The sequence below is a fragment of the Grus americana genome, chromosome 11 (genome assembly GCF_028858705.1).
Source record: "Grus americana isolate bGruAme1 chromosome 11, bGruAme1.mat, whole genome shotgun sequence".
Classification (NCBI taxonomy): domain Eukaryota; kingdom Metazoa; phylum Chordata; class Aves; order Gruiformes; family Gruidae; genus Grus; species Grus americana.
This window is the reverse complement of record NC_072862.1, coordinates 9,025,417-9,038,783: the sequence shown is the minus strand read 5'-3', so window position 1 is coordinate 9,038,783 and position 13,367 is coordinate 9,025,417. Positions and strand designations below refer to the sequence as shown.

General features: G+C 43.4%; 1 protein-coding gene across 2 annotated transcripts in view; it reads left to right on the top strand.

Annotated features, from left to right (window-relative positions):
- Window positions 1-13,367, top strand: part of PTPRG (protein tyrosine phosphatase receptor type G) — a 408,891-nt gene that overhangs the window by 388,401 nt on the left and 7,123 nt on the right. For both annotated transcript variants that reach the window (XM_054838538.1, XM_054838537.1), the window contains 10 exons: window positions 3,196-3,292; window positions 4,973-5,055; window positions 5,276-5,410; window positions 5,644-5,778; window positions 6,183-6,355; window positions 7,407-7,542; window positions 7,886-8,032; window positions 9,883-9,976; window positions 11,240-11,316; window positions 11,745-11,873. In XM_054838538.1, coding sequence (XP_054694513.1) covers window positions 3,196-3,292; window positions 4,973-5,055; window positions 5,276-5,410; window positions 5,644-5,778; window positions 6,183-6,355; window positions 7,407-7,542; window positions 7,886-8,032; window positions 9,883-9,976; window positions 11,240-11,316; window positions 11,745-11,873 — 1,206 coding nt within the window. The remainder of the gene's footprint in view (window positions 1-3,195; window positions 3,293-4,972; window positions 5,056-5,275; window positions 5,411-5,643; window positions 5,779-6,182; window positions 6,356-7,406; window positions 7,543-7,885; window positions 8,033-9,882; window positions 9,977-11,239; window positions 11,317-11,744; window positions 11,874-13,367) is intronic.

Sequence of the window (13,367 nt, the reverse complement as noted above, 5' to 3'; positions counted from 1 at the left end):
TGGATACTATCTGTCCTACTCCAAGGGGCCAGTAGCGGTTCTGTGTTAATTGGAGAGGAGTTCGTTTAGGTTGCAATGAGCAGCCTGGGATCAGACCTGACCTGGTGGCCTGCCTGCAGATTTGAGGTATAATAATAATATAATCATGGTGATGTTTTAAATGCAAATGAAAAACTTGGTAGCCAGTAAGATTTAGAAATCCCAGGGTGTTCATTACATAAGCAATAGAAAATGCTGGGAAAATAAATATGTAATATACATAGATGTGGTTAAAAGGCATCATTAGGTTGGTGACTTTTTGGAACTTTCTCTAGGGTGATATTTATTAACCCCAGGCTGTCCTGTTCTGCCAAGGGGTAAATAATACTCTGAACAGAGGCATAGATAACAGGCTGCAACTAGTCTTGTCTTCTTGCAGCATTTTGTGCATTGATGAAAGACAACCACTTTGACTTTAATAACAAAGGAATGTTAACTTATGCCTTACTGTCTGGTGGGGTGAACCTGTGGGTTAGTAATTTGCGGTTAGAGTTTGGAGAGATCAACCTAGGAGGGTACGAGAGCATGGATAACCACCCTCTGCTCCCAGCCTGATCTGTCCGTGCAGCACAGCCAAACAGTATCAGTGGTCAGCATGGAGCTGGAGGATGTCCTCAGTCCCCTGCTCGTTGGACAACCTCAGCATCCCAAAGCATTGGTTGTGTTCTGGACTTGGGGGGGGGCGGGAATGTGAGGTCAAAACGGCCTTTTATTGTTCTACGTTGATTTTTAAAAAAGCAAAAAGAGTTGAGGTGCATTTGCAACAGGGAGCTTTTCTTGAACAGTCTCCTTTTGCTATGCTTTGCAGTGTGCAGACATAGGAATCCACCGTTACAGCAGCTCTCCAGAGTATTAAAAATCATTTAGAATGTTATGTGTTAAGAAAAGCCATTTTCAGATGATCGGCTCTCACAGCGTCAGACCTTCTTTTCCATTGCTGTGTTTTTCACCGTCTTAGCTTAATCTTCCTCTTCTATTAACTTTATATTGGCCAGCTGGGAACGTGTACAGTTGAGAAAACAGTCAGCATCAACATAAAAAGGTTAATTAAAATGATTAACCTCACCAACAATTCCCTTATGGAAAAATCCTATAGAATTTAATAGAAAGTGATACATTTACTATGTAGTATTTAAACTGTCAGAGAAAATTCCTTAGCAGGGAGGTAATTCCCTATTAAATTCTATAACTTTTTAGAGTATTCTCCACAGAACCTTATTGGATTCATCTGTATTAAATTCTACAGCATTTGGCATAAATGTTTCAATGCTAATAACTTCTAAAAAGAATTTTGTAGTGATGCAGGGATGTAGAGTTTGACGTGAGGCTTTTCAGAAGCGAGGGGTTATATTTTAGGACCTACAATGGTACGGCAGTGATGTTGTATGATTTCTAAATGCCAAAAAAGGTAAAAGGAAATTACATTAAATCAACCTAACACGTAAGTAATGCTGCTTTTCCAGTTATGATTTAGGCTGAACTGATCCTGCCCATTGTGTAATCAGAAGTCCCTTGCTTACTGGAGCTGACAGGCAGAATTAGGGGAAGCGCACACTTTAATGCATTATTTTATTTCTGTGATAGAAATGGAACTATGAAAATTCTATTAGGGCCAGCTGAGAGTTTTGCTTGATTCCTCTTTGTCTTTGCTCAGCTCATCTCCGTGAGCGTAGTATGTTTCTCCCTATGGAGAAGGGGGGAGAGAGAGAAGCAATTGTTATTTGGGAGTGTTGTGTGGATATAAAAGCTATAAAATGTTGGAGGTTTTAGTATACTTTGCACTTTTAAAATGTAAATGCTGGGGAAGATATCAAAATTGCTATGCAAGTCCTTTGTGAAATGTCTGCATAATGCTGAACTCTGTTACATCTGCTGTTTGTATAGCATTTCTCTTGATAATTTTTCTCTGTCACTTAGCTCGTGATCTTTGTAGCAGCTGTGAGCTCCTAATGACTTTCCCTCTTAGGCAGGTTCTATACTGTTATTTTTAAAGCCTGAAGTACAAAGCAATTTGGCACTTCCCCATATATCCTTGGGGGAAATTGGTTCTGTTTGGTGCAATTTCTGGGACTCACAAAACATTTGAATAAATACAGTTTCTTCCACAACTTTGTAAACTCCAAACATTGATGTATTTTTCAAAAATGTGTTTTTAAACTGGGAAATTTTTATGCTAGTGGTAAAAAGGGGCTTAGCTTTTTTCAGGAAGATCATGGTTAAATAGATTTTAAAAAAATATATCTTGGAGGTGATATCACACATGAGTTTTAGTGATTCAGTTTGCAAGACAGTCTCTGAAGTGTGTAACTCTCTAGAACAGTCTGGCCAAGGGGAATAGCTGCTTTTCTAGATCCTCCATTGCCCTATGTCAGTAGCCCTATATTCTGTTGTTGGAGAGCGGAAGTAAAGGGTAGGTTAAGAACTAGAAAAATCAATGGGAATTAGGTATCTAACCTACAGCCTCAACTAGACAGAAATCTGCATCTCTAGTTTCATGAACACCTTGGCAAACCTGGCCTCTTTCTGCTTTGTAAATGTATATATCCGTGGATGCAACCTTTTATCTTTTTCACTATATCGTGAAATGTTAATCAGTGTCCAAGCAGTGGTATTTAAAGCACTCGCTGTTCTATTTTATTTATATTTTATAAAAGGCATCTCTCTGCAGAGAACTAACAAAAGGTCAGTGCCAAGCTTAAATGTCAGAAACCCTGTTTCGAGAGGTTATAAGCAGATAAGTTGTCCAGCGGTCAAAAGTCTTCTGTTGAAGTGGGTTTGGTACATAGTTTCTTACATTGCACTGGCCACTCTTGCCTTTGAGGGACTCTGTCTTCCCTCCCCAAGGGGGGACAGCGGGGAGATGCAGTTCAGAGGACGGATGGACTGCTGCTGGTCAGAGGGGACAGTCGGCCCTCAGGGTGCCCACAGTGCATCTGTCACCAAGTCTGTGGAGAGGAGCACAACCGCACGCCAGGGAGCAGCTAACACGGCTTGGATTAAGCAGACCATGTCATACAGGACAATACTGAAGGACTTTGTGTTCAATCCAGCAGTTAAGATATCGATATTTTAAACATGGTGAGCTGTTGCAAAAGCACATAAAGCTTAAATTTTTTGTACTGATGCATTTTCCTTTCGAATAATATTTATGCCTAGGAAGTGCAGCGCTGTACGGCCGACATGAACATCACTGCGGAGCATTCCAACCACCCCGACAACAAGCACAAGAACAGATACATCAACATCCTAGCCTGTAAGTAAGCACAATGAATCAACCCGAAAACCTTCCTCTCACAGCATGTCTGTGTGTGACTGGAAAAGGTGGCTTCAAGTTACATTATTGCTCAGTAATTAATTAACGTGTGAAAGTGTGGCTGGGAGATCATTTCCCTACTAAAGGCAGTGGACGTTGCGACTTCTCTGGGGCCAGGATTTCACTCCACCTTTTGCTTTAAAATATTTTGCAGTTTGATGTTCTAAGTGTAGTTTTAGAAGTATCAGTTCGATGTGAAATTTTGTGGAGGAATAACTGGGATAAATTGATGATCAGAGCTCTTCCCGCTAATGTCTGAAAACTGGCCTAAGGGAAGTGCATGGTGGAGCAAAGAGTTTTATTGATGATCCCTGGGATTCCTTTATAATCCCAAAGGTGCTAAATCTTACAGAGTGTATCTGCTGTATTTCAAACTGCTTCAGCTGTGTGTACGACTTGGACAAACAGTGATCTTTGTAGCACAGTGCAGGCTTTGCCTGTATTCCTCTGAGAACTGCAAATCTGGACTCTGCTCTAGAATGCAAATTATTGCAGGTCTGGGATGGAAATGAGTAACTTTTTCCACATCATTTTCTGATGTGGAATGAATGGCAGATGCAGCAGTCACTGTGGTTTAGGAACAAAGATGGAGAATCGCTGATAAAAAGCTCACCATGTTCATAAACATTGCAATAAATCTTGAATGGTTTTGATGGCATAGGAAGGAAATGCATGTCTCTAACAGATTCACAGCAGGAATCAAGGCTGAGGACCGACTCCCAGACCTGTAAAAGACTGGCTGTGTGGCCTTGGGCAAGGGGATTTATTGTGGTTGTCCCAACTCTGATTTTAGACGTAGATGTCTGGTCCCTCTAGGCACAGAGAGAGAAGTACCACTGGAGGAGAATTGGAGCAGGCACTCCAGTCCTCCAAATTGCCCCTGGAGGAACCTGTCTCTCTCCACTGGTGTTCAAGGCAGGCAACTGAAACCATACATGATTCTTCATACTTAAAGTTGGCCCATGTGTCTCGTCTCTGCATGTGTTGGAAGCATCTCCAGCCCAATGCTGCTGCTTAGGAGCAGAAGGACTGCAATTTTTTTCTGATTTAAGCCATAAGCCAAGCATTTGGGTGGAAAAAAAAAAAAAGAGCTAAGGAGCATGGCCTAAAGGCTATCCTCTTGGTGTAATGAGGGTGGTGAAGGAGTAAGGACATTCACTCAGCTCCCAGAGCCAGTGGAGCTGTCTGAGCTCAGCACCAAGTAGCGAATAATGAGCTCAGACACTGAGCCAAGCAGAAGCAGCTTTACTGCCTGCGAGAGCTGAGCCGGTGTCTCCGCATGGTGTCACACAGCCCGCAGGGTGCCCTGGCTCTTTGAATCACACTGCACTGTGTGATATGGATGATCCTAGAGATCCTGCTCCTGAGGCTCCGGTGTCCTTTAAAGAGAAGCTGTCGCAGCACGAACCACATACGTTAAGGGATGTGAAGACTGAGGACCTGCTACCATGAGCAGATGACTAAGAACAGATACTGCCATCTCCCTCTTGACTCCAATCCAAGGCCACTTGCTTCCATGTATTTATAAGGGCTACTCCAATACGTAGGAAATGGGATGTGTACCTGCAGTTCTGCACTGTGTTTCCTTAATGCTTCTCTGCTCTGTTTTTCATCCTGCAGATGATCACAGCAGGGTGAAGCTAAGGCCTTTACCAGGAAAAGATTCTAAGCACAGTGACTACATTAATGCTAATTATGTTGATGTAAGTTGTTTAAATTGTTTTTTCTTCTCTAACTCTGAATCCTTCCACAAGGAGGAAGTATTGCCACTTGTGAAGTGGTCATGTTTTCCAGCTTGACCTGATAATTTTGCTACAAATTCCTTGCTATTCTGAATGAGAAAGGCACCTTTCTTTGTTACCTTTAAAATATTAATATGTCTGCCATGATACTGCTTTCATCTCATTATGATTTTCTTTGAAGGGTTACAACAAAGCAAAAGCCTACATTGCTACCCAGGGACCTTTAAAGTCTACCTTTGAAGATTTCTGGAGGATGATTTGGGAACAAAATACTGGAATCATTGTCATGATCACGAACCTTGTTGAAAAAGGAAGAGTAAGAGATTTTCTAATTTCTTAGCAGTTGCTCCTTACCACCTCCCTGCATCACATGGGCAGAATTTGTTTTTAAATTATTTGGGATGATATATATTGATGTATAATGTATAACTAACATAACGAAGGGATACATAGCTAGCCATGATTTTACTTTTTTAAAATGCTCTAAACACAAATGTAAAGCAGCAGCTCAAACCCTCAGCCAACTCACCCAACTATGTCTTTGTTCAGAGGAAATGCGATCAGTACTGGCCATCCGAGAACAGCGAGGAGTATGGCAACATAATCGTCACGCTGAAGAGCACAAACGTTCACGCCTGCTACACTGTGCGCCGCTTCACAGTCAGGAACACAAAGATGAAAAAGGTGAGTAAAGCTCTCGCTGTTCTCATCCAGATGCCTTCTGGCTTGTGTAGGATGCAAGGCACACAGGAGCAAAACTCAGAGTTCGCATAGGCAACTTGAAGTAGGAGGTGGATGGGACATAAGTAAGCAAAGTCAGTATTACAAGGAACCCGGTGAAAGGTTTAGTCTGTATTTCTTTTTCTTAAGTTCACTGCTGCTTTGATGTCACAGTTATTGCTGTTATTACCTGTTCCCACATGTATTTTTCCTTGAACTCTGTCTCCACCTAGCAGGAGGCAGAGCTACAGAAGATTTCTTCTGTTACAGTCCAGCACTTTTTCAACTGAGCAAGCCAGTAGGATTGAGTATCTTTCCATGCTTCTCTTCCCTGATCTTTTTTTTTTTTGCGCACACTTTGCACACAGGGTCAGAAAGGAAACCCCAAAGGGCGGCAGAACGAGAGAACAGTTATTCAGTATCACTACACTCAGTGGCCTGACATGGGTGTGCCGGAGTACGCTCTGCCTGTGCTAACCTTCGTTAGGAGATCCTCCGCAGCCAGAACCCCGGACATGGGACCAGTGGTGGTGCACTGCAGGTATGATGGGTGTGATTAACTACTTCACGGCAAGCACGCCTAGGGCACAGCCTGTGCTTTTACACACCAGCCAAGACACATGCTGTAACTTAGTGACACAGAAGGAGTGTGCCAGCCTCATGGAGTGCAGGGAGGCGTGAGCTTGCTTTGCCTGCATCTTAAGGCAGCTCCAATGCAAAAGCTTCTCAGTTGCGTTAGCAAAACCCTGTGCCATGATGCTGAGCCGCTGAGCATTGCGCTGACATGGTGGTGCAGTACCTTGTTCAAAGTTTGTTTGTAGCCTGCCCATTCAGGGCAGTGAGTGGGCAGGGCAGGATCACCTCTGCTGGCCACCAACCATGGGAATGCACGGACACCTGGGCATTCATTGCCACTCAGCTACGCTCACGTTCACCAGCACTTGCAGGCAACAGAGGATTTCCCTTAAACGAGTTAAGGGATGTGGTCTTCATCACTGCGTGTGAGGGGCTGTACAGCACCATAGTGAAGAGGAGAGGATGAGGGTGTTAGAGCTCCTTCCTCAGCAGAAACTGGGGAGCTCTGAACAGTTCCCCTCCCCTCCCTCTGTGTTGGGCCCAGGAACACCCTTCTCCCCTTCAAGGAGTCCTACCTCCACAGGATTTGTCCCATTTTATACCTTGCATAGTGCTGGTACCACTTGCATTTCCAGAGCAGGATTACAGCTCTGCTGTGAAGCTTAAGCCTTACCTCAAGACTGAAGCCAACCAGGGCAGCCCCACAGCCTGGAGCAACCTCGGTGGTCCGGGATAGCAGCAGTTTGGCATAGGGTGGATCTCTGTATGGCTTCTTCTAGCCGACACCACTAACAGCAGCAGTGGAGACAGGACAGCCAAGTGTCAGATCCTGAAATATATACCTGGTAAAGTTCCCAGACCAAAATATAAATATTTTGTTTAGAAACTTTCATGGTTGGGGATGGCAGGGAAATTAAAGTCTGTGAACAGGAATATTTGCTTAGTTCTGTTCTGCTGTTGTAAACATTTACTTTCATCCGGCTGTATTATATGTGTTTCTCTTATGTCTTCTGTAGTGCTGGTGTTGGCAGAACTGGTACCTACATTGTGATAGACAGTATGCTGCAACAGATAAAAGACAAAAGCACAGTTAATGTCCTGGGTTTCCTGAAACACATCAGGACACAGCGCAACTACCTCGTCCAGACAGAGGTAAAGATTGCAGCAGGGTTGAATTTAAAGTCACGCTCATTTTTATGTTGTAATCAAAAAGAAAATGGATGTTTCAGTTACATCCCTATAAAAATTGAATATATCACTGAGCATTTTTTGAACTGGAATGTCTTTCTTTTTGTAGACCAGAAACTTCAGATTTCACTTTCGACTTATTCGGAGTTGTACGTGCTACACTTGTACATGTTTATTCTGGATTTGGCAGTATTTGCATGGGTGGCTTGTTTTGCACACCCTTTCCTTTAGTGTGCTCTACCCCTCAGTTAAAGCCAGCTATTTAGTTTATTCCAAGTGCCTATGTGACATGCTGTTGTTTTTCTAGGAGCAGTACATTTTTATTCATGATGCCTTGTTGGAAGCCATCCTTGGGAAGGAGACTGAAGTATCTGCAAACCAGCTGCATAGTTATGTTAACAGCATCCTCATACCTGGCATAGGAGGGAAGACACGACTAGAAAAACAGTTCAAGGTAAGGCTTATCACTGCCATCCAGAAGGATTTAATTTCCCTACTCTCTTTCGTATGTCCTGTCATCACTGTCGGTTGTCATAGATAAGGAACCAAACCAGAACACTTGATTAGCACAGTACAGCATCTTGAGAAGTTCAGTCCTCAACAGTCCCAGCTACACTGCTGGAAATCAGCGCTGACACTCTTGCAGTCAGAGGTGAGAAGAGGGACATGGACACTGGTTTGGAGCGTGCTGCTGGTCTCCCAGTTCCCAAGGGGCCTGGATGTTCCTGCGTCTGTGGTTAGCTTGGCTGGAAGTCTTCCTCCAAACTGGGGCTCTCATGCATATATATGGAGAAGGACATGAAATGAGGTTCTTAGCACCACCTACTACTTCAGCACTGTAGATAAAGAATTAAAAATGTTTTAAGACCAGGAAACAAAATTTGCCTTTCTCATTGCTAACAACTATGCTTGCTGCTCTTCCATGCTATGACATAGCTGCTTTCATCCTGGCCAAAGTAAATTTTTTGCCCAGATCTCCTATTTGAAACCCAAGATTTTCTGATTAGATTTTATCGGAATGCATTTAAAAATATTTTGTGAGACTGTGTATCATAAGAAGATTATATGTGACATCTGTTTTCGCAGCTAAACTCACTGAGTTAATAACTACCTTAGGAACTGAAACTCTTAAATTATACCAGGTGCCAAGCTACTCAAAAAATGAACAGGCTCTTTTCTGAATTCACTTGTAGAAATCTCAGTACTTCTCCCTCAGTCAAGACATTCCAGATGCTTAATTACTAAATTAAAGAAACAAGCACAAGCGTGCGCACACACACACACACACACACACAAAATGCAGCAGGAGAAAAAGATTTCTTATTAAAAAAAGTGTTGCACTTTTACAAACAATACTAAATTATATGTTTAAAGATGTTTTCTGACGACTCATGGCAAAATTTCAAAAACATAAGTGCCGTTTTCAGAAATTACTTTCTCTGCCAACATTGCACAGGTATTTGGAAACCCCATAACTTCTAATGGGGCTTTTGCCAGTACATAGATGAGTTGAGTGCTATCTTGTTTAGAGTGCATTTAGAAACTGGGATGTGACCAGCAGCAATTATTAAATCTTTCATTTCTGCTGCTACCACAGAGGCAGCAGAAAATAACTTGTGCTCATGCCCTGGTTCAGTAGTTTACATTCAACCATCTTAGAGTAAAATTGCGCTGAGTAATGAGTTGCTAGTGCAGGGGGTGAAAAAGCCACCTTACGTCTCTTTGCTCTGGTAGAGTTTCCCCATACACTGGGGGAATATTCAAATACAAATCTGCATCCCTGACTTCGTGCCTCATAAGCAGTCCAGAATGAACTTGGCAGACCAGAGAATGTAACCCATGGCCTCGGATCTCAGATGCTGGCGTGGTGGGTTCCCCAAAGACCTGGCAGAAAAAGGCATTCTGCAGGAATGATCTGGCTATTATTTTAGAAGAAACCATAAAAGTTTTGTTGTTGTTTTATTTTGCTAGCTTTTCTTCCCTGAGACCTGCTTCTGACTGAACATATCTGCAAGTCTTTGAAATATATTCTCAAAGATAACTAAATGTAGTGTTCTGTGAAAACACATTTTGATGGAACTTCATTTTCAGGATGTTTCTAAGCTGAGAGCTGCAGAGATCTTTTTATCCATTAAACATGTTGTATGAAAAGGATGATTTCCATTGGCATCTTGAGTACTTTAAACAAGTTTAACAATGCAGTTTATTCTTCTACTGATGCATCTTCGCAGGAGTTGGCAAAGAAACCTTCTCTCTTCATTTAGAACGCTATGAGGACTGACTTACTACTTTATTCTCTTTCAGCTGGTTACACAGTGTAATGCAAAATACGTGGAATGCTTCAGTGCTCAGAAAGACTGCAACAAAGAGAAGAACAGGAACTCATCAGTCGTGCCGTGTAAGATCACATCTTCGGTTTGATTACTGCCTAGCATAACTTTTTGTACTGAATTCTCCCCGTGTTATGCATGAAAAGGCGTAGCCACTAGGAAGGAGAGATGTAATCTTTTGTTCAGACCAAGCTGTCTTGTCTTTCAGAATTACCCTGACGAAACTGAACAAAAGAAAATAGGTACAGTGTCAGCCAGATATACTGTCCAAGTGAAATGTTAATTTGAAGTGCTTAAGAATTTGAATAATTAGGTAGGGGGATAAATCTATGGAATACTGAGAGAATTACTGTGATATCGCTCCCAGCTCAGGTGAGATCTCCCAGTGTGATTGGCACAAGCTGTTTGTAATTCAGCTGCTACACTCAATTTCTGCATGTGAGCCTTCCCCAGGCTTGAGGGTATCTGGTGCCCAGGCCAGTTTCACAGTCACTGATAGGGAGTCTGTTGCCAAGCGGTATGAATTTGCACCAGACCACGCACGGGCACAATGTCATTCCCATCAGGTTACCCAGAGTACAGGACGTACAGGACAGATGATAGCCGAGCTAGCACAAGGTAATAATGGCACAGATATGGTCCATCATGAAGTTTTTTAACAAAAAGGAAAGTCGTCAGGATGTATCTTAAAAACAAACGTGAACGGGACAGAAATAGCCTGTACAACTTTGCACTTTGTGTCGTGTAGCTGCAGTGATTTCGGTTTGGTGCTTGGAGCCCGTCGGTTGGTTTGAGGATGTCGTTGAACCCAGCCCTCAAACACGGAGAAGTGTAGATCTGCTGAAGAAAACACACACACTCACACTCACTCTTCTGGGTGGTTACCCGTTAGGGGAGGGGTTTGTCTCTGGAGGTTATCTCACCCTCCAACTGGGAGGAGTGAGCGATGGTAGTGCTACAGAGTGGTAGGGAAAACAAAATAAATCAGCTGGGTTTGTGTGCTGCTGGAGACAAATGGAACACTACAGTCAAGAATTACCTGAAATCCCCTGTTATCACTGCATATACTGTTATTTGGTAATTCAGCCTGCTGTGAAAATCTTTACTATAGTGAAATTTGATTCCTGAAATTACTTTGTCCTTGTGGGAATATTGTGCAACATTCTCTTTTATATCCTGTGTTAGCAGGCAATGCTTTAACGCAGTTAAAGTGCTGGCCTGCTCCTGTGGGAGATGGGAGCTGCACAGTGTTTGGTTTGTTAACGTCTGAGAAATTCTTACTTTCTGCATTGTGCCATGACCAGACTTTGATCTTTTTTTTTATCTTATAGCTGAGCGTGCTAGAGTGGGCTTGGCACCACTGCCTGGAATGAAAGGAACAGATTACATTAATGCCTCTTATATCATGGTAAGGAAGCCAACACCTAATTACAAAGTAAAATCAATTCTAAGGTGCTAAATACCAGATGCCTATAATTGTCTTAATTCTGTATGTAATGGCTGTGTATTAACAGATGAGATTTTAACACCTTCCCCATAATGTCAAGCTATTAACTGTGTTTTATTAAAGATTGTTGCCTAAAAAAATTAAATACAAGATGCGGTTAGATGGAATGTGTATTTCCATGAGATGCAGTCAAATAAATACTGGGATTTAGAGTAAATGAAAACAACAGGGACTCTGCAGAATGGAAATGGCGTTATAAAATTATAGTCTGTGTGAAAATATTGTGGAATAGAATGAAATAGGGTCATTATGTGTCCCCAAAGATGAAATTAATGCTTTAAAAGCATTGAAGGCAGTAAGTAACCGAGTGGTTTGTTTTGCTGCAAAAGGGCTACTACAGGAGTAACGAGTTCATCATAACCCAACATCCACTGCCACACACGACTAAAGATTTCTGGCGAATGATCTGGGATCACAACGCGCAGATCATCGTCATGCTGCCGGACAACCAGAGCCTGGTGAGTTCAACGCGTCCCCCCCGCGCGGTACCGCAGTCACTTAGCCCAGCAGGTCGCTTGGTTACATGCTGTGGCTGTTTGCTGGGTGCAAGCACGCCAATCTTTGAGCCACCTTCTCAAACTTTGCTGCAAGCTTGTTACAAAAAGACAAATTCTGAGATGTGGGGGGTGTTTTTTGCTCTCCCCTTCTGCCCTCACCCTTGGAAAAGACATCCTGAACTGGATGGACCCCTTTGCTCACAGGCAGCACGCCGGTGATGATGACCTCCACGAAGCTCCTGAGGACCACCTGGCTGGCAGGATGCAGGGCACTGAGGTTCCTGGGTGGCCGGGGCCACGGGTGAGGACTTTGAGAGGAGCAGAAATACGAAGCAGGGACAGCAGGATAGTTGCTTGTTTGCCCAGGGGCTTAAGGCTCAGGCCATGCAGGACTACGGCTGTGCAAGGTTACAAATGCTATTTTTGATGAAAGTAAAAAAGCGAACGTACGTTAATTTAAGTGGAAATAATGAGACAGACTGAGAGAGAATAAGGAGACACAGGTGAAGTGCTAATCACTACTTCCAGATTTACTGGCACGTCTCAAGAGGGCGCATTGAAAAGGATTAAGAACTAAACGGTTCGTTTTTTCATGCACGCATCACTGAGGTGAATAGACGATTGTAGCTGAGAGTGGGAGAGAAACCACCTTCATTACAGCAGGAAAATAGCAGTCGTGAGGGGCTACTAAAGAGGCAGCAGTCGATACGCTTCCTGTGAGCGGCACGATGAAAGGGATTGCAGGCACTGCAAGGCAAAGAGCGTTCAGAGAAATCCGATCGAATCAGAAAGCACTAATGAAATGAAAGTGTGTCAGGTGGAAGTGAAGAGGCTGATCTTGTCTTTATAAGTACATGAAATAGCTCTGCAGAACAATAGTGATTAAAGGGCAAAGGAGGAACGCCGAACTCAGCCACATCCTTTATAAGGATGCCTGGTCCCTGCTTTATCTTCCCCATTCCCAGAGTGGAGGTTGGCCCGCAGACCAGTAGCATCCCTGCACTGGCTCAGCGTTTGGGTGGGTTGTTGGCTGGCGAGGAGGGGTGGCAAGGAGACTGCGTCAAGGTGCCGAATGTGTAATGCCAGAGGACAAGATGACAGTGCACACTGCTGCCACATGAGGACCTGTCGCTTGGCAGGACGGGTCACTTCCCTGGCGTTCAGCAATACTACACGGCTTGCTGGCGTCTCTGCACGCTGAGGGCAGAATTTTCAAAGCACTCAGAGGACTTAAGACCCTAAGTCCCATTTTCACAATAAACATTTAGGGCCCAAATCTCACCAGTATCTTGCACATCATGTGCACAAGGGCTCCGGACTCACAGAAGTAAATCTGTGTTTCGAGACATGCTCATGGCCACAGCAGGATGAGTGCTTTCATAGCTCTTGTTTCGCACAAGTAAAGCACAGGTTGTTCAGAGATGCAGGCGTGCAGTGCCATGCGTGCTGCTGGGG